Source organism: Neodiprion pinetum, chromosome 6, assembly GCF_021155775.2.
Source record: "Neodiprion pinetum isolate iyNeoPine1 chromosome 6, iyNeoPine1.2, whole genome shotgun sequence".
Classification (NCBI taxonomy): domain Eukaryota; kingdom Metazoa; phylum Arthropoda; class Insecta; order Hymenoptera; family Diprionidae; genus Neodiprion; species Neodiprion pinetum.
In genome coordinates, this window is record NC_060237.1 from 2,635,841 (window position 1) to 2,655,310 (window position 19,470).

Sequence of the window (19,470 nt, forward strand, 5' to 3'; positions counted from 1 at the left end):
GTTATGCCATCCTACCGTCTCGCCTCTACCCTTATACAGCTCCCTGCGAAGATTCGCGGAATTAGAAACGCAGATAAGTGTTTTAAAAGAAAGCTAAAAAACCGAGGGGGGATGAGGAGAGGAGAGAAGAGGAGAGACGAAGGGTCGGTATCGCGGCTGGATGGCTGTATGGCTGGAAGGAAGAGGGTTATAGGTGGGTGCAGGGTAGGTCGGGGTGGAAGCTAGAGCGAGAGAAGGAGAAAGAGAGGAGGATTTCATTGAACGCCCCCAGAATTCGTTGGTGGTGCCCTCTTAGCTGTGCGGCGGCGGGCGGCAACGCTGCGTCATCCCCCTCGGCGCCCCTCATCGCGAAGCGGAAAGCGTCGAGAGGAGAGACAAGGAGAGGGAGACAGGGAGCCCGCGGGATTCACTGCTGCTGCTGCCGTGCCGAACCTGCGTCGGAGTGCCTCTCGACGTCGCGGAAAATATCGCACGTACCTTGGAATTTCAATAAGTACACAACAGAGGGACGACAGTTCTGCAGTCGCAGTGCCGGTGGAAGTGGAAGTGGATGTGGAAGTGGCTACGCTATCGCGCTCGGCGATGTCCACCACCGGATCGGGATGCTCAAAGCTCTGCACCCGGCCTGGATTAGGGTTGCAGTCGGTCTAAACGCGCTCTCGTTTCTCACCTTCTGCACGTTTCTATCATCGCTGGAGGAGGAGAAAGGAGGAGGAAGAGGAGGAAGAGAAGAAGGAGGACCAGGAGGAGGAGGAGGAGGAGGACGAGGAGAAGGAAGAGTGCGTCATTATTTGTGAAAACAGTTTTCATACAGAAGAGTATCGTCTTCCTCGTCTCGACAACGTGCGGCTGCTGTTTCTGGTGAAAAAACGTCCCGCTTCTCGTCAACCAAAGACGCAGACTTTACTCTGGAATATCCGATCGCTTGGTGAACGTGCGGTGCGTGACTGAAGCGGTATCAAGTGGAGCCCGGTAATTGGTCGTTTCTTTATTTTTCACATTCGGCGATTATTTGCCAATTTTCATACACACCGAGGATTGCTACAGCAGCCTAGTTTCATGAGAAACTGCTAAGCGCCGCGTCGTTGAAGAATCTACGCGAACAAATCCGTCCAAACAGCGGACGCAGCGACGAGACAAAGAGGTTTTATCATTCATGATCATCGACGTTTCGACGGTGCGGTGATTCGTTTGATTAATTACCTGCATCAACCTCTCCACATTCCTCGTGTGAAACTCGACCCGGCGAAAAATAAATCGCGAGAAATCGATATCCCCGTGTTGTAACGGTGAACGAGAGAGAGAGAGAGAGAGAGAGAGAGAGAGAGAGGGTGGGGGGGGAAGGGGGAGAGAGAGGGAGAGCGAAAGCCCCGAGGTGCACAGAATCCTGCACAAATGAGGGATGTCAAATTCAAGAAATACCATAATGTCGAGGAAAGGGCTGACCGAGGCTGCTTCCTTCTCCACGAGCGGAGGATATCGCTCGAACGATTCTCTGCGCTGTTAAATGTTTAACGACGTCGAAACAGAAGCAGAAGCGGAGGAAGAAGAAGAAGAAGGAGAAGAAGAAGAAGAAGAAGAAGAAGAAGAAAATCTCTATGTGATTCGCCTCGGCGATTGGTAAGTAAAATAAGCGCCATACTTTTGTATATTCCCCACAAATTCTCTCGCACACGCGAGTGATCAAATCGAGTCCATTGCTACATCGAGGATGTTTAATGGGTCAAAGAGATGCTTCTGCTCTCGCTGGCCGTCTCTCCTTCTCTCTATCCATCCATCCAACTCATTCTCTCTCTCTCTCTCTCTCTCTCTCTCTCTCTCTCTCTCTCTCTCTCTCTCTGTAGTGCGGTCGAGTGTCAAACGCACCACACTCCTCCGCGCCATGATATGCATGAAACTCCCCGATATTGAGCGGTTTTCCATTCCAAAAGATTCGATATTATGTTCGAAAAAGCCGTACAGCAGGGGCCGCCGACCCTCCGATTTCCCTCCGCCGCGGTTTCTCTACTTTTCAAATAGGCAGAAGGTTACGCATGTGTACATTTATACGAGCAGGTATGCGTTCGCGTTGGTGTACCCGAATCTCATTACCCCGTCGGTAAGGTGGTCGTAGACGGTGTCGCACTTTCCGGTAAGCGAGGTGGAATAAGAAAAGAAATTAAAAAAAAAAAAGGCGCCAAGGTAGGAGAAAAATTTGCCACTTCGCCATTTTGAAAGAAACCGGCAGCGGTGATTGTCATCTCGCTGTACGGTTACGGTTACGACCTTATCACCCGATTATGCCGGAGGATTTTCTAAATTACGATAATACATATAATAGCAATAAACTCGAACGGCTTTAGCTGGGAACCCTCTTGGAAAGCAAGCTCGCTATACTTATTAGACCCTTCGTTTCAACGGATCGCGCATTTGCAGGAACGAAGGTTCATTAGTTTCGTGAAAATGCATCTCCGGCATGTGCAGAGCCAGGCTCATAGGTATATATACGCGTTCTAGAATTATTTTCCAACCGTTCCCAGCGCTATCCGATGACGCCTCGTAAAAAGTGCTCTAAAAAGCTCGTTAATTTACACCGGCAGGGAGGGAGCGTAGCGCCAAGGTAAGTGGCACTAACGGTAAAGTGGGAAGATCCGGTAACGAACTCGTCTACTGAAACAGCTTCCCGTTTAACTGCCGGCTAAAGACGTCCGAGTAACGACCTTGACGAGGAATAACGGTCAAAAGAGTTTCCGACCGTAAGCCGAGGACGCGCTGCACTAACCACCTGCGGATGTCAAATTGACTGATCCGCTTCCAAATAAACCCTCGAGCCAATTTTCTTCCCCGAAACCAAAGCCGATACGCTCGATGAATCGTGCGTGGAAAAAATCTCCGGATTCCCCGACTGCGGAAGAACCGGTTGGTTGAGGGGTAGAAGGAGGAGGAGGTTGATAAAGAGCGAACAGGGGACGGCGTCGCGTCTTTCAAGATGTCGTCGACCGTTTCGTTAACGGCAAGACATTCCGGTGGAACAGTCGGCAGTCAGCTGTCTTTTATCACGCTGGCTCGTCTGGCGTTTCACCATCTTCCTCCTCCTCGTCATCAGCGGCAGTTTACTTTTGTTGCGTTTCGTTGCTTTCCTTTGGTAAGCTTTGCCTTGCGTCGCTTTGGTTTGCTTCGCTTCGCTCCACGTTGGAACAAAACAACGAACGTCTGTTACCGGTACGCGTGGGGTTATACATTCCCGGGTGGAATTGTAAAGCAAGCAAGCCCCCATAGTTTGTACGAGTTATGAGCATCGGCGTGGGGCAGGGGGGGGGGGAGGGGAGGGGGCGTTTAAACAAACGGTAGAGTCGTGAGAGACGCAGCCATCCCAACTCCGAAACTCCTGCTTGTGAGTTAGGCGCTGGCTCTGTAAGTAAATATCATTTGACGTAGGTAACGAATCGGTGCTGCTGCTGCTGCTGCTGTTGCTGTTGCTGATGTTGCTGCTACAACAACCGCGTATCTGAAGCCCCGTAACGCTGCTCTGCCACGCCACTCGTGCAGGTCCAACACCAAAGCCACGCGTACACACGTGTGAAACCGAAAGCCAACCGTCTGTACTATCCGTCTTATTTTTCTTTCTCATTTATTTTCCTCCCAATTCCCTTCCGTAATTTCCGAACAGCTATCCGAAGAATTTCTCGGCAACGAAATAACAGCCAGTCTTCTCGCTTCCTTGCGACGACTGTGACTCGTTATTATGTATTATATTTCATCGATATCTTCACGTTAGTCTTTGAAAAAAAAAAAACAATATACAACTTTTACCAAGATAAATGTCGATTCTTTTATACGAGTTGGAAGTATCCAAGGTTTACCGTCATTCGCTCGAATTCTTTCCGTTATTGCGATGAAAAATTGCCAATTCGGGGTGAAGATTTGTCGCAAAAAAAAAAAAAAAAACTTTTCCATTCCCATTCACAAAATCCGACCGTCCGATTTTCATTAAACAAAAGGAGTCAATAAACGATTTTTCACCGCAACAAAATCGCTTGCTGCTTCGATTTTTTCGAACAAATCGGCTCTCATTTTTTCACACTATAATACGATCTTGTCTCTTGTCAAACAATAAATCGCATCCTTCCATCATTCTCCAGATTACCTTATAACCAGAGTAGCGGAAGGACGACTCGTGACACGTAATGAAAATACAATAAATTCGGGTGATTTCGAGACTACAATACGGGAAGAATATTCCCATTTAGTACACTCGCGTCTACCAAGCATTGTCAGCGTACAAGCACAAGTATAATGATGATAACAATAATAACAACAACAACAGTAACAATAATAATGACAACGCGGCAGTTTGTTTGATGGTCGGGAAACGTGTCGCGTTATAACTCAGGGGTTCTTCGCCCCTAAGATTGAGCGGGAGGATGATCGGTGATATTTGCCGGGTAGTAACAGCGTGACAGTGAAAGTTTTACCGAGTGTCCATGCAGCGTCGCGTTGAACGCATCTCCCTTTGTCGAGGGGGAGAGAATGATTTGTGGATAAAGTGTGGGTGCAGCTGGGTGTAATTAGGTAGACACGCACCTTATCCGGTAGCAAACTATCGCCGTGGCTTCAAGATTTAGCCACCTGTCATACGATCCACTGCCCTTCCAAGCCTCCGTCATTTACGCGAGAGCGAAGCCGTCCGACCCCCGGCGTTTTCCAAATTCCATCAATCTATTTCAGCATCGCCTTTTCATCCCTCGCGTCGGATCCGCGATATCGGCTAGCCGCTCGAATAATCCATTTTACACACACTTCCATTGAATATTTCGGCATTATTGATCTTTTTTTTTTCAACCCTGTTAAGCTTGTGGTCCTGCACTTTTTTTTTTGTTTTTCCTTTTTCTTACCGTCAAGTCGCGAAGCTTCATTGATAATGTCAATACACGGTTGAAAATTTTTCTGCAGCATGCGTATGCGATGGTCTGCAACTTCGGGGTTGAGATTGAAAATCGAGAGTGTCGAGTTAAAGGAAGTACAGATACGTGAGTTCGCACGTCGAGCTCACCGAACCGGCTACCCTCGTTACTCAGCGAGAGAGAGAGAGAGAGAGAGAGAGAGAGGGAGAGTGAATAGAGCAAGAGATACAGAGAAATTGATGAAAAGGGCTCGGAAAAAGCGGAATTACGCGTAACGTGCAAAGGGAGAGGAGAGCTTGGGTTGAAAAGTGCTAGTAGGGAAAGAAAAATTGGCATTCGGGGAGATTCCCGTCGGGCGGCTGATAAACTCGACGATATTTCTTACTTAGAGCTTAACTAACCCAATTACCAAAGAAGGATCCGCAAGAGTCGCGCCTAGTTGGCTTTCATGTCGAAGGTTATACGTGTAGCTATCTGTGCGGTACAAAGTTTATAGTTAGTTACACGTTTAGCCGAACTGCGACCGGGATGTGCATAAGGGTGGACAATAAAGCGTCAAGGGTAAACTTGCACACCGTAGTTAAAAAATGGCAGCGAGCTGTGTCCGATGTTGGTACATAATCGGGGGGCTGGTACGTTGGACAAAGAGTTCGTCCCGAGCAAATATTAGTTTTTATTTCTCGCCCCTGACGCGAAGCGCGGATGAACGCGGGCAAAAAATCGTTTGCGAAAGTTTTCGACTTTCAGCGTTATTTTTCGGTTTCAAACGATTACGTTGTTCAACGGTGCGGCTCTAGTTACATTTCAGCTCGTTTTTCGCACGGCTGAAAAATATTCCGAGGAGATTTTTAGCTGGGATAATAATTTACAGGAAAATAGTTGGGCGTGTCAATTTACAGATTTAACATTTAATTTTCATTTATGAAAACAAATGTCCCTCGGCTATAACCGTTGTCATTCTTCATCATATCGCGGTGACGCGTGAGTAAAGTGGCAAGATGTGAGCGAAACCGGAGCTGCAGCGACCTGTTTTGTTTGTTTGTTTGTTTTTTTTTTCCTCTCGATTTTTTTATTCTTTTATCTTCGTTCGTACGTAAATCTAGACCGCGTTTTAGCCATGATTTGAAAGCAGCGCGCTGCCGGTGCCGTTCGTTTTACCCCGCGATTTCATATATCAATCATACTCCTCTGACTGCAGCGGTGGAAAGTCGAGAACGTATTTCGAGATTCGTGCACGTCAGTAGCGTATGCAGCATGTGTATATGTATACATATACACGCCGCAGGGGAGCGTAATAATTTATTTAATTTCGTATACTCGTTTCCTTTTAAATTCAGTTACGCACGTGGAAAATCTCTCCCGCATATTTATTCTAAGTAAGAAAAAAGAAAAATTGCGCATGTGCGTAGGCGTATAGGTTGTTTTTTTTTCACGGGCAACAGAAAAAATGTCAAAGATACAAAGAAGTACGAGATAGAAGAGTATTTCAGACGAAGGATGAAACGTTACTCGATGGGATGAAAAAGTTCTCATTCACTTCTCGGCGCCGTCGGAACGGAAACGGGGTATCAGATTCGCATCTCCGCGGTCGGCGACACTCGAGATAATAGCGATAATCAAAAACCCTTCGAGGTTCATAGCCTGCGGATCGATTCGACGGTTCTTCAGATTTCGTCGCTGCCGTGACGTTCTTACACTGCGGAGTGCGGAACTGCCGCACGGAGCGAACTCTTCGATTGACTTGACGTTGAGGGCGCTTATAACTTGGCGGGATATCTTCAGGGGGAATTTCTGCATTGTGCCGAGTTTTTTAACCCGTGTCTTTTATAATCCTTTTCACAAATTTATCGCTGATCTGCCGAAATGTCGGAGGTAGCAGAATTTTAAACATTCTCTCGTATAAACGAATCGTTTACTCCACACGCGTATATAATTATTAGAGACCGGATAAATATGTATTAGAAAATGATAAAATATCTACATTATACGGTACAGAAAAACCTTAAAAATTAAAATATGGTAAAAGTATGGAAAAAAGAACAAGCATTCTATGTAAAAAACCAAACAAGGAATGAAAATTATGTGTATTTACATATTAATCCGAGTCCTAATTATTATTATTATTGTTCTTGTTGTTTTTTTCGTTGCGAAAACTCAACGCGTGCCTAGAAAAAATGATCTCGAAGCGGAAGAAGCATGTCGTTCGGGACGTAAAAATTTTTATTTCACCTCGCACGAGCGCACGCATAACGGATCTCGTTTTATCCGATCGATGTATCACTCGGCTATACCGGCACGGAGGTTCCTTCGATTCTCTAGATACGAGAACAAAATTTCCCTTCTTTCAGGGCCGTTGTCCTATTACGTCACGGGCCGTCGACGACATTCGGGCGTTTTACAGTTATAAATAAAAAATGGAATTCTGGAGGCTTTTCGAGACACGCTCAACCGCGACTGAGCCTCTCCCTCTCTCTCTCTCTCACTTTCCCTCTCTCTCTCGTTGTCTCTTTGTCTCCATCTCCCTCCAGCCACGCTGTTGTAACATTCCGCACGGCCTCTGCTCGTTCGCATAAATGTATAACGGCGCGGCGTGCATACGTTGAATGCGATTACGAGACGGACGCGGATATCGCGTTATAAATTTGCCGCAAAAATTTCTCGATAAATAACGTTGTTGGTTCGTCGGCGGCGCGGCGGCCGTAATGCGTTTTACGCTCTTTCGACGCCCCGGGAACCGAGCTGCCCGCTCCTCTTCGTTCCCAGAGAATATAATCCCTTCAAGGATCACCCGGCTCCCTGATCCTCGGCTCTAACTGCAGAGAGCCAAATTTTCCCGGGAAATTCCGAGAATAACTAACCAGCCCCACCTCTCCCTCCCTTCCTACCTCCGTTTCTCCGTTTCTCTCTTTCCTTTCCTACCTTCCTCCCTTCCTTCCTTCGATCCTCTCCCTTTCAGCTGCTGCGACGTTCTGCGATAATTAAAGATCGTAAAATCGGAAGATTTCTCGAATTCCGCTACCATACCCTACCTGCGGAATATCTATTGCTTGGACATGAACGCGCGTTCATTCATTCATTCATTTCCACGGTGTCACCCGAATTTATATCCTAGCCCCTTTCCCACAGTCGTTCGGCATATTATATTCCCTAATTTATTGTTTAAGGAAACAGACGCCGTAGTCGCGTAGGGTGTAATAAATTATCGCTAGGGTGCGTCCTTATTATCGCCTGTTTACGAATCGATTTATACCCCATTTACCTATAATATACCATCCCCGACTCCTCATCCATACATAATGGGCATATTTAAAAAACAAATTTTATCACTTTCGCGGCTGAAAAATGTGCAAATTTAAACATTTTGTCTTCACGCCCTCCCAGGAGGTCCATTCAAAAATTCAACATGCGAGCTTGAACGTCGTTGAATAAAACCTGACGTTATCACATTATACGGTAGTTTAAACAGATTTCGTTATCCTGTTTCGTAACACACGTATAGATATAATTTGACGTTACATTTGATCTGTAAAAATGCGACTTGCGTATGATTGTGTCTGAACAATGATAAAAAAAAAATTTCGTTGAAAAAAAGAGTAGTTATCACAACTTTAAGGTTCGCGACAAATTATTTGCAGAAATATATTTTCAACACCGACTGGAAGAAAAATTGCGAATTTTTAATTCCCCTCATAAATCCTGAGAGGATTCGGTTTCTCTCCGTGTCACGATGCTGTGCCTCGTATGAAAAAGCGACGTGTTCTTTCGACGGCGAGCCGTGTTTTCTCGAGTTCCACAAACGACGTGTCCTAAAATTGATCGACGAACTCCTCGTCCCGGCTTATCCGATCATCCAGCTGCTCCAGACTTGGCGCGCGAACCGCGAACGTTGAATGACGCGAATCGAACGGATTAAGTCCGCGGTTGCGATGGCGCGGAGAAAATGTAAGGAGGGGAGGAAAATCCGCCACGTCGCACAGCGCTTCCCAACTTCAACGTTTTATCGGTATAGGTACCGAAGTGACGCGAGAGGAAAGAAAAAGGTAAATAAAACGCACCGAGTACGCGATATTCTAACAATTACGGCTAGTTGTAAGATCAAGCTTTTTTCCAATTTTTACATACACGGTTGGTTGATTCTGAAACACTTTCGGTATTCAGAATGGACAACGACATTCGGCCGAGATTAGAAAAGGGTTTAAATTCGTGGTGTCCGGTAAAAAATCCGTAACAAATTAAAGAAGCTTTCCAGGACATTTTCAGATTATTCAATGACATTAAAAATAGTATATTTCCAGGATACGAGAAAAATTCAAATACAGTTTCCAGGACTTTTGAAGGACAAACAAAATTCAAGGACATTTCTTGGACCACTCGACACATTGTTAAATAAAAAAATAAGTAAATCGATGTCCGTTCAACGTTCGGAAAGTAAAAACGTGAAAAAACCTCCGGAGTTGAAGTCGATCCAGCGAAGTGTTTATGACATCTGGAGGGGTGTGTTACAGCATTAGCATACAATATACGGTACGAAGGCATAAGGATATAATAGGACCCGAGGGAAGAAATTTACGAGACGGTTTGGAGGTTACTTGTTCTTTTTTTTTCTTATTTTTCTTTTTCCTTTTTTTGCATTAAAAAAATTTTGCACGCCCGTCCTTTGCTCCGTTTTATTTTTCGCCACCCTCACCCCGACCCAGGCAGCTTACGGAAGTAGAGTAGGGTGGACGTCAGTCCCACGTTTGACTTTATGGGCTGAAATTATAGTCATAGCTGGTAGCTCACGGCAGCGGCACACGGGGACAAGCCGGCGAGCCGCAGAGCCGGGGTTGGGCCTTGTAATAACGCGTCAAAAATCTCCGTCAGCTGCAGGAGTCAAAGGTGTCGCGTCGAATGTCCCCCGGCAATTAATCACCCCGACCCGTCACGACGCAACGACACCCGCACGACGGTAGGCGGCGCGTTTACACCCCCAGCAGAAACGAGCTGTTTCCCGGGCAAAAAACCCACCGTTATTATACGCGCATTCGCACACACACGGGTACAAATACGCGCGCATTATGCCTACGTCCGATATCCTCCCCGATCGAACCCTCGAAAAATTCTATCCGTGTTTGAGAAATACGCGTCAATACACATTCACCGCTGTGCCCAAATTTTAACAACGCGAAACGATGCGGGAAGAGGACGGCTATTAGCATCGATAATCGACCAGGTCAAAGCTGCGAAAACCCTGCGTTTAAAGAACGGGTTGAACGGTTCGTTGTAATTGAAACGTCGGGTTTTTCTCACAGGCATTTCACGATGCATCGAGGGAACAAAAACGGGGAATCATCGATAGTTAATTTCTATGGAATGAATCGAATTCAGGGTCGAAGACGATTTTACGACTAGAGAATTTGCGTTCCGATCATGAATATCACGCGGGGATGATTTTGCGTTGGTACTTTATGAGAGGAAATTAATTGCCGGGGTTATCGTACAATCATATTGAAGTCAGTAACGTTGTCGTGACGATTCGTGCTGACGAAATATTGTTATAACGCGATTTTGCAACTGTTTAGAATTCGGTAAACCGTAATAAAACAAGCCATACCCATATTTTGCAATCCTAGTTTCCTCAAAATCATTTCAAAAATAAGAAAATCGTATTTTTTCCCCAATTGTTCGCTGCGATAACGTTACCAGCTTCAGCCTCGTATCGTCCATGGCGCCTTTGTCATTTACACTATTATCCGCAATTGCCACGCTCAATAGTTCGGCGCTTTGCTGCAGCTCTTCGCCGTCGACTTTTCAACTCCAGCTTATGACACGCCAGCCAGCCACCCACATGTGCGGTAGACCGAAAAGTTCAGAAACCTGCTTCATACTCTCTTCCGGCTCTCTCTCTCTCTCTCTCTCTGTCTCTCGCTGCCTGCCATGCCTTCCGACTCTAAAGGTGAAACGGCTCGCGTATCATTTAACGTCCTCGCGCATTAGTTTCCAGACCTGAAATTGTCACCGTGAAGCACTTTCCATTTCTCTCTCTCTCTCTCTCTCTCTCTCTTTCTCTCGCGTTTCGCGTTCTTCTTACCGTTATTGTTATCATTATTACGGCTATTGCCATCGTTAACGTTATTGCATCCCACCTTTGCAGAGACGATTTTTTTTTCTTACAACTATTATACGATATATCATTGAGCGATAAAGAGGCGATTAGAAATTAAAAGATGGGGAAAATTCGTTTAATAACGATACGTGTTATCGGTTGAAGGTCTAAAACAGAACTGTTTTTGCAATAATATTGATTGCCCGGCAACCTTATTCATTTTATAACATATGAGAGCTCTCAGATGTTTTTTTTTATCTATGATGACTGTTAAATCATCAGAAAAAGGGTAAAAACAGGTGATTTCACCCTCTGCAACAATATTAATTTGGATTAGTTTTTGGATAATTTTTCACAGGGCTACTAATGTTTTGATTATTACTCTTCATGATTATCCTGGTTTCAGTTGACAGGGCTACAATTTGCTATGTCGAACAACGATCGCAGATTTTGTACGCACGCAATTCCACTTGGACGCTTCGTGGAAATTTCGTACCCCTGTAGATTAGAAATCCGAAGTATCGGTTTGCGTACGATTTTGTGAACGCGTTACGTTTGCTCGACGTTATACGATTATATTGTTATTTATTTTTTAATTATATTATTACGATTAGTACAGAAAGCGACCTTCGTTGGCCTCCGAATGAACATTGGTACGCAAACTTCGTTATTGTCACGTGGCTCTTACATACACACACATATGTACGTACATTTAGGGAGGTTCGTCGAAAATCTGAGCAAAAGTATAACGTCAAACGGAAGAATATGTATTTATGGTTCTTCGACGAGGAGCGGTATCGAATTACGATTCGCGTGCTGTGAAATACCTTCAGCCTGAGGTGGTGGCTGACCGAGAACGCGCTGTAAGCATTGACGAAGCGTTAAGTAGACTGCGGTGAGGTGAAACCTGATTGATCCGTGTGTGGAAATTGAATTACCCGGACATCGCACACGAGGGGACAACGCCGTACATGCCGGAAGTTTGGTGGTTGCGGAAGAAAAGTGAGGGAGGAATAAAATCGGCACAGAGAGAAAGCGAGATGCTTGGCGTAAGGGCGAGTGTTTCGAGTAGTAAAGAAAAAAATGAGGGCGGGTGGGAGGGAGGGAAAGAGAGGGAGAAAATAAAATACAGTGAAATAAGAACGGTATGCACGAACCGGCGGTACGTGACCCTATAAAAAAAATATGCGGACTAGCCGGTTAAAACCCGGGTGCTTGGTACACGTATATGCCGACCTGAGGCATGGGGTGAAATATACCAGGGATATAATAATAAAAGTCGGACAAGTTCGAGGAGGATATCATCTTGGGAAAGCTCCCGGTGCTGAACCACCCCGTCGGGGAAAGAGTTAAGGGGCTCGCTTTTCCAGCTCTACAGAAATTTTGCTAACCGGTTGACTGGTTTGAATTTTTCCAATTTTCGGGCCAAAAGCGGGAGCCGCGTACAATCGACGAAATTGAACCAAAATTGGTACCCGGGGTTCTTTCCGGTCCCTGATTTCGTTTCGTTTTCGGATGAAAATAGGGGTGAGTTCGGGTAAATTTTCAATTTCGTTGTTGCATTCAAATTTGAAATTTGGTGTACCTGAAGGGGTTTTTGGGGTCTTCGATGCCATTGCAAAAGCATTGGTGAAATGGCTGGTTAGTTGGCTAATTTTAGTATCGGTTGTAGATTTTGGTATCCAGTTTTATTTAGACCCTAGCTGAGTTTTTGTTAATTTATGCGTATTTTTCTTTTCTATTATTCTCCAATTTTTTACAAGGGTGCTGAAGCTCAGTCGTAATTACGTGTATTTAAAGCCGCCATTTTGAATCCCTGATATTGAATTTTTCAATTCTGCTTCCACATTTGGATTTAGCGAATTCAAAAATGACGAAATTAAGATACACCCTAGTAGACATGGAACAAGGAGAAACTTCTAACCGCCGTTTAATCGAAGTCATCATTAGCAGGTGTCGAGACGAAATTTGTCTTCCTTCCATTACAATAATCGGAAAGTTGTTCGGGTTGTTCCCGAGAGGGACGAGGGAAGAGGGGCGAGGAGAGAATCGATCCGAAGGTGAGTGTAGAACAAGGGGATCAGATCCGATCGAGATAAGAGCTTTGCTTTCGGAAGCGTGAAACGTTTGGCGTGCTGGGGCACGACACGAAATAAAAGTGTCGGCGCAGCAACAATCGTGCGGGGATCGTCAAGGGTGAATTTAAATTGAAAAAGTCTCAACCCCGATGTCAGAACACCTCCTGTATATTGCAGGTATATTATATACCTAACTTGCGGAGAGGAGCCCAGATTTCCTTCGAGTAATACCGCGTGTCGTTCGTATTTCCATTGCTTGTACAGAAGTAACGTGAAAAAGAAAAAAATAAATAAAAACCACCGCAATAATGGCTGTACGGATTGAATTACTGGGTTGCAGAAGATCCGGCCGAGATCACGTGATTTTCTTCATTTTATTTCTATCTTTTTCTCTGATTAGACGGAAATATGTTGAAACGAAGTTTGTACGCATATAGCGAGTGAAAAAAATGGAAACCAATTTCGATTCGTATATTCAAAGAAACTTTTTCACCCTTATGACGACTAGAATTTTCCTTCGTATTATTCATACCTCGATATACCGTAATAACGGTGATAACCCGCAGCTCTCTACTCCGTATTCCGTGAAATATATACATATGTATATTCGAATGTAAACCGGATGGGATATAAACCCTGGGCATCTCCATATGTCGTGGAAATATGAATAAACATGCAAATATGCGCCATGAGCGAAGCGTATAGCTCGTATAGAGAAAAAAAAAAAAAAAAAGAAAAAAATTCCCCGACCGCTTCCGCAACGATTTTACTTCCTCCCATTCCGCGTTTCCTTAAAACGTAGCTGTAACGTACCTACGTACATGTTTTTCTCCTACCGCACTTCTCTCTTTCAACCCCTCACGGATGATTCAGATTCCGCGTAACAACCCGCCGTTAAGACCCTCATACGTTATCCCACGGCGGGTTTTAAACCCCGAAACATCATCGCGGTGCGTTGCACGGTTTCTCTCTCAGACCGAAAAAAATCCCGCTGCGACCCGAGTCTTTCATGGAATAAAACTCTGTCCCTGTGGGTATAAACGTACAAAGCCAGCATCGGACACCGGTATCAGAGAGTATCGTAACCGTTGTCAAGCCTCCCGATTAAGCGCTTAGCCCGCGCAACTTTTGTTCAATCGAGCAAAAAGATCAGGCATCAGCTCGGCTTCGCCTCGGTCCGCGTTCCGCAGGGTTTGCACCTTGCACGAGGAATGGGTCTCGGATGGCAGCTGAGGGAAAGATTTATGCTCGGCGACGCTCGCGAATTAACTTTATCCTCCCCTGCAGAAATCCTTGGCCGTGTTCTCGGCGCGCGTGATTCGAAAGATAATTGTATTATTGCCGTCCCGTTATGCCCCCCGAGTCGGAGACGAAGGGAAGGGAGGCCGAGCGAGAGTCTTACGCGTATACGAAAGCCGCGCTTCGACAATAACGAATTAGAAGAAGGTTGAAAAAGGCGAAACAAAAGGCAGTTGGGAGAAAGCCCCTTGACTCACCGCCCCGCGGGACAAGGGATGGAAAACTTTTTCGTTTCTCTTCGGCATGCCTGCCAGTTCCCGGCGGAGCAAAACCCCGAATCTCCGCACCAATTTAAACTAAGTTTACACCGCGCGTGACGGGGCTGCAAACCGCACGTCCTCCCTCCCTCCCTATCGCGGACCTAAAGCGGAATGCAACCGTCGACGAAATAAAATTAATCCCGGTCAACCCCGGGAACTCGACTCGGTCGGATTCAATTAATTATCGCCCACCCCGTGAGCTCGACTCACAAACAGACGGACCTCTTGCCTTCCTCAATTAATTCTAACGTATCTATCTCCGTATCTGTCCAACTGCGTGCCTCCCGCAAAAGGGAAATTGTTACGCTCTCGTTTTATCAGCGTGTAAGGTGTTTCTCATTCTTATTGTTAGCTGGATGATCGATCATTTTGTCATTCGACAAGCGATTTCCGGAAGAGAAATTTCAGGGTATCGATATAACGGCGTTGCCACTTTGGTAACTGAGCATGTAGCAGCTCTGTGAGAAACTTGTACTAGGTGCTAGATAGGTAATAGAATGTACAGAATGGAATTCAACTATTGTGAGGTTATGTTTTTTGCCATCGGGTAGTGCTTTCTTGTTTTGCGCTTGTCGGTGAAGCGGGACACTGACATATCTCTTTCCGCAGGCTCGTGCGCATCCGTAGCCTACACAAAAGTGTACAAGATTCAAAGCAGTTTAAATTTTAACGCAAAAACTTGTACGGAACAAGCGATTTATCGAAAATGGTCTTTGGATTAATACAGTTTCAAGACTTCGATCTCTTTAATCCTAGATATTCTTGATCGTGGAGTAATATATCTGATCGTTGGTTGGATAAAATTCAGAACTCAAATTCACAAATGTAAATTGACTACAATACGTCTGAAATGTATCAAAAAAATCATAAAGCGTACCAGTGTACTAAAAACGGTTTAAATGTACTAGAAACGTACGATTCTACTAGAAACGACAACACTGATAGATAATATAACCTGAACCAATTCCCTAAAATGCACATAGACGTAAAAACGGTCGCTTTGATCATACATCCAGTTTCGAAGCATCGATTTGCACGTAGAACGACATCGGTAGCATTTGAATAACATGAGTCATGGTAATTTTGTTGAAGTAGAGCGGTGTAATGCGAGATAAATTTTGAACTGCTGAATCAGCAGAACGAAGTATGCACGTACAGATTGTTACAAAGGACAAAATCACCCGTTTCGATGATCCTTTTGCTAATGGTCTACGTAGGAGTCATCATAAATGAAACTCACATACAAGCTTTCACGTGTATTGAAATCAATAAGGTTGCTGCGTCAACGTGGATTATTGTAAAAAGAGTTCTGTTTCATATTTCAAACGAATAATACTCATTTTGCAATTAAAACATTTTTCTCAGCACTTTAATTTTCACCACTTGTTTGCTTCGTAAGCTCAGGAAACCCATATTTTATCGCGCAACTCCCCCGAAAGTTACGATATAATGTACGTATGTCGTGGATAAAAGGGATCCTGTTTTACTTCCAGTTTGGCGATAGTGGCGAGCCGTGGGGAGGACTGGATGGCCAGGAAGCCCTCGAGGTAGAACTTGATACTGAACTTTGGCGAAAGAGAAAGCGCGTGTTATGTGCGCGACGCATACACACCCTCTACGAGGGCGGATACTGCTCGCCCTCTTCCTCCTGATAACGAGTTTCACCCTGCTCTCGTCGGCGGTGGCTTTTCCCGACTGGACGGACTGCCCGGCGGTTTGTAGGTGCAAATGGACATCCGGTAAGAAGTCGGCGCTGTGTCCGGACGCCGGGCTAACGACGCTGCCGGCCTCCCTCGACCCGGACATGCAGGTCCTCGACCTCTCAGGAAACAAGATAATATCGCTGTACGCGGACATGTTCAACCGAGCCGGTCTGCTGAACCTGCAGCGGGTGTTCCTGAGGAACGCGGGGATATCGAGGATCGACAAGGACGCCTTCAGGGAGCTCAGGATCCTCGTCGAGGTCGACCTCTCCGACAACCAGATCGAGACTCTCGACCCGGAAACCTTTCTCGGCAACGAGAGACTCAGGATATTGATCCTGAGCGGCAACAAGCTCGTCAAGCTGACGGGACCTCAGTTCCCGTCGCTGCCCCACCTCAGGAACCTTGAACTGCAACGGTGCTCCCTCACCGAGATCCACAGCCTGGCCTTCGCCCGGGTCACCGGGCTCGAGACGCTACGGCTGGAGGGAAACCAGCTCGAGTACGTCGAGGCGTTGGCTTTCCTGCCGCTGACGCACCTCAAGACCCTCAGCCTGGACGGCAACCCCTGGAGCTGCGACTGCCGTCTGCGAAAGCTGCGAGTCTGGCTCGCACCGAACCGGCTCTACTCGGTTCCCCAGAAGTGCGAGGCGCCTCCGAGGCTGGAGGGGCGCCGATGGGAGGAGGTCAAGCCTCAGGAGTTCGCCTGCAGCCCGGAAGTGACGCTCACCGCGAACTCCTTCCAGGAGGAGATGAGCGGAAACCTGAGCTTGGCCTGCGTCGTTACGGGCGATCCGGAGCCGGAGATCTGGTGGCTCTTCAACGGGAGTCCGCTGAACGTGACGCGGGGTGATCAGGTGTTCGTGACCGAGGAGACCTACAACGGATTCCGGAAGTGGAACAACGTCACCCTCTACAACGCCAGCGAGAGCGACGCCGGCGAGTACAGCTGCGTCGGCAGCAACCTCGCGGGGCTCGGCAAGGACACCGTCAGCATCGTCATTCCCCGCGTCTACACCGCCCCGACTCTTTCCCAGACCGACACCTGGCTGCTATGGGTTAGCCTGGCCGGCGGTGGCGCCGCCGCCCTCTGCGCGTCCCTCATCGCCGTCATCCTCGCCGTCTGCCTCTGCGGCTCCAGGCAGAAGAGCAAACGGAAGAAGGTCAAGCTCCAGGGAAGCACCAGCTTCGGGGACCAGGAAAAGAAACTGCTGGACCTTTCCTTGACCACCACTACCAACGAGAGAATCAGCGGAAGACCGAGCCTCGAGGCTGTAAGTATCACGTTTCTCATCAAGGTAAGTTTACCAGTTAATGACACGCTTAGAACCAATAATTGACCCTTTTATTTTCCACGATTATAAATTGACGGCGCAAGTTGTGAATTTTTCTATGACTGAAACCAATTTTCAGAGAGTTGAACACTGGGAATTTATTTTTTCGTCATTTTAGAACTAGGGATCGAACGGATACAACCAAAGAAGGTCAATAATTGGGCCAGTGTCAGTAACTGGTACACTTACCTTAATCAGGCTTATCTCTGATTACCGGAACGAAAATCATCCTCGACGTTTTAATTTACGAGTAGAAATACGTACTCTTCAGAATTTGGAAGGCCTTTGCCACGATTACACCTTTCAATCGCACATGTTTCAACTATGTTTCAAATATTTTGCCTTGAATTTTCTCTACACGAGAGTTTTCGGGGTCGCTGATCACGAATCTGAAGTCAAAATTTGATAATTCCTAAATCCAAGATTGCGGTTCTAATATGGCGGATGTAAAATCGAAAAAACTATGAAAATTCGATGATCCTGACCGAAACTTGTTACTCGTGTATTCTCGATGTTATACGAAGTAACAAAGATTCATCTCAAGTTGTAAATAAACCGTGATAAGGCCAGGACACGGAGACTTTTTAGGCGGAACGCTGAGCATTTCACTGTGACTAAAAGGGTTAATTATACATGCCGTACATACATAAAAAAAATAACTCGCAGGTATCTGTAACAACGACCAGTTTCTCGCCAATATTGCACGGCAATTAACGGCTAGGATGTATTTTAACCAACAGAGCAGCCCGGCTGACATAGAACTGGCGGAAAGGAGTTCGTCGCTCTGCGATCCGCCGGTGAACGTGACGGTGGAGAGACACTGCAGGGAGATGCACAGCCACCTGCCGACGGTCTTCCCACCCCCGCCCGAATTCACAACGAGTATCTTGCCCGCGGGGGTATTCGGCAACATATTTATCTCGGTGTCGCTCGCCCAGGACGGTGAGAGGCGATACCCCGACCTCCTCGACATCCCGGTACACGCCAGCATCTCGGACAAGTCCGCGGGCCAACCGGCGCCGATACCGACGACCTCGATTTTGTCGGGATTCGCGACCCTGCCCCGAAGGCCCCTCCGCGTCTCCGACCTCAGCTCGCCCTACGACAATATGGGGCCGAGAGTAACGGCCACCGGAAGTTCGACTTTCTCCCTCACGGACCCGGATCTTCGATTGTCGCCCCCGCCGCCCACGCTGGTCATTCAACCACCCATAGAATTCGTTTCCCTGTAACAAATCTCGGCGCGCGATTCAGGATCAACGGGATTCTATAACGTGTTTTTTTACGCGAGGCCGACTGTGAGGGAGTACGCCCGTCGCATGGATGTACGTGTGCGCGGATACTGTGTCTACGTAGGTATATGCGTGTACGTTATATTATATACGTTTCGTATAATATACGTATAGGTATGTACGGTCGAGTGGAGAGAAAAAAAAAAAAAAATTATTTCAGTATTGTTTCACATGATATATATTTGTTAGTTTAAACGGAGGTAAGACGGGAAGACGGGAAAAAAAAAGACAGAATAAAAATTTAATCAAATAAACGTGAACCGTCATTGTAAATATTTCATAATTCCTTGTGAAAGAAAGAGAAAATTATAGAAATAAGAAAATCGTAAGATAAATATCTCCCCCCCCCTTTCCATACAAAAAAAAAAAAATCCAAAAAAAAATAAAGATGGAACTAATGACTAGGAGTAATAGAGAGTATATAATATATATATAATATATATATTACGATCGGAAAAATTATCTTTATCATTCATTTGAAACTGTATCACTAGTTTGTTAAAAACATTATAATAACAACATATATATATATATTA

General features: G+C 46.0%; 1 protein-coding gene across 2 annotated transcripts; it reads left to right on the forward strand.

The window, feature by feature from the left end:
- The first annotated feature begins 215 nt into the window (after positions 1 to 215).
- On the forward strand, positions 216 to 19,321 carry LOC124222021 (leucine-rich repeat-containing protein 24). 2 transcript variants are annotated; one of them, XM_046632568.2, is made up of 3 exons: positions 216 to 1,620; positions 16,099 to 17,606; positions 18,383 to 19,321. In XM_046632568.2, the coding sequence occupies exons 2-3, from the start codon at positions 16,197 to 16,199 to the stop codon at positions 18,872 to 18,874; spliced, it is 1,902 nt and encodes a 633-aa protein (XP_046488524.1). In that variant the 5' UTR covers positions 216 to 1,620; positions 16,099 to 16,196; the 3' UTR covers positions 18,875 to 19,321. The 2 variants fall into 2 exon arrangements, with proteins under 2 accessions (XP_046488524.1, XP_046488525.1); XM_046632569.2 differs by having other exon boundaries at positions 246 to 1,620; positions 16,099 to 17,582.
- Positions 19,322 to 19,470: the final 149 nt, after the last annotated feature.

Bases quoted from the DNA above. Each gene is read 5' to 3' on its own strand.
- LOC124222021 (XM_046632568.2), top strand. From the start codon at position 16,197: ATGTGCGCGACGCATACACACCCTCTACGAGGGCGGATACTGCTCGCC. The intron at 17,607-18,382 runs GTAAGTTTACCA...TTTAACCAACAG, and splicing joins GTATCACGTTTCTCATCAAG to AGCAGCCCGGCTGACATAGA.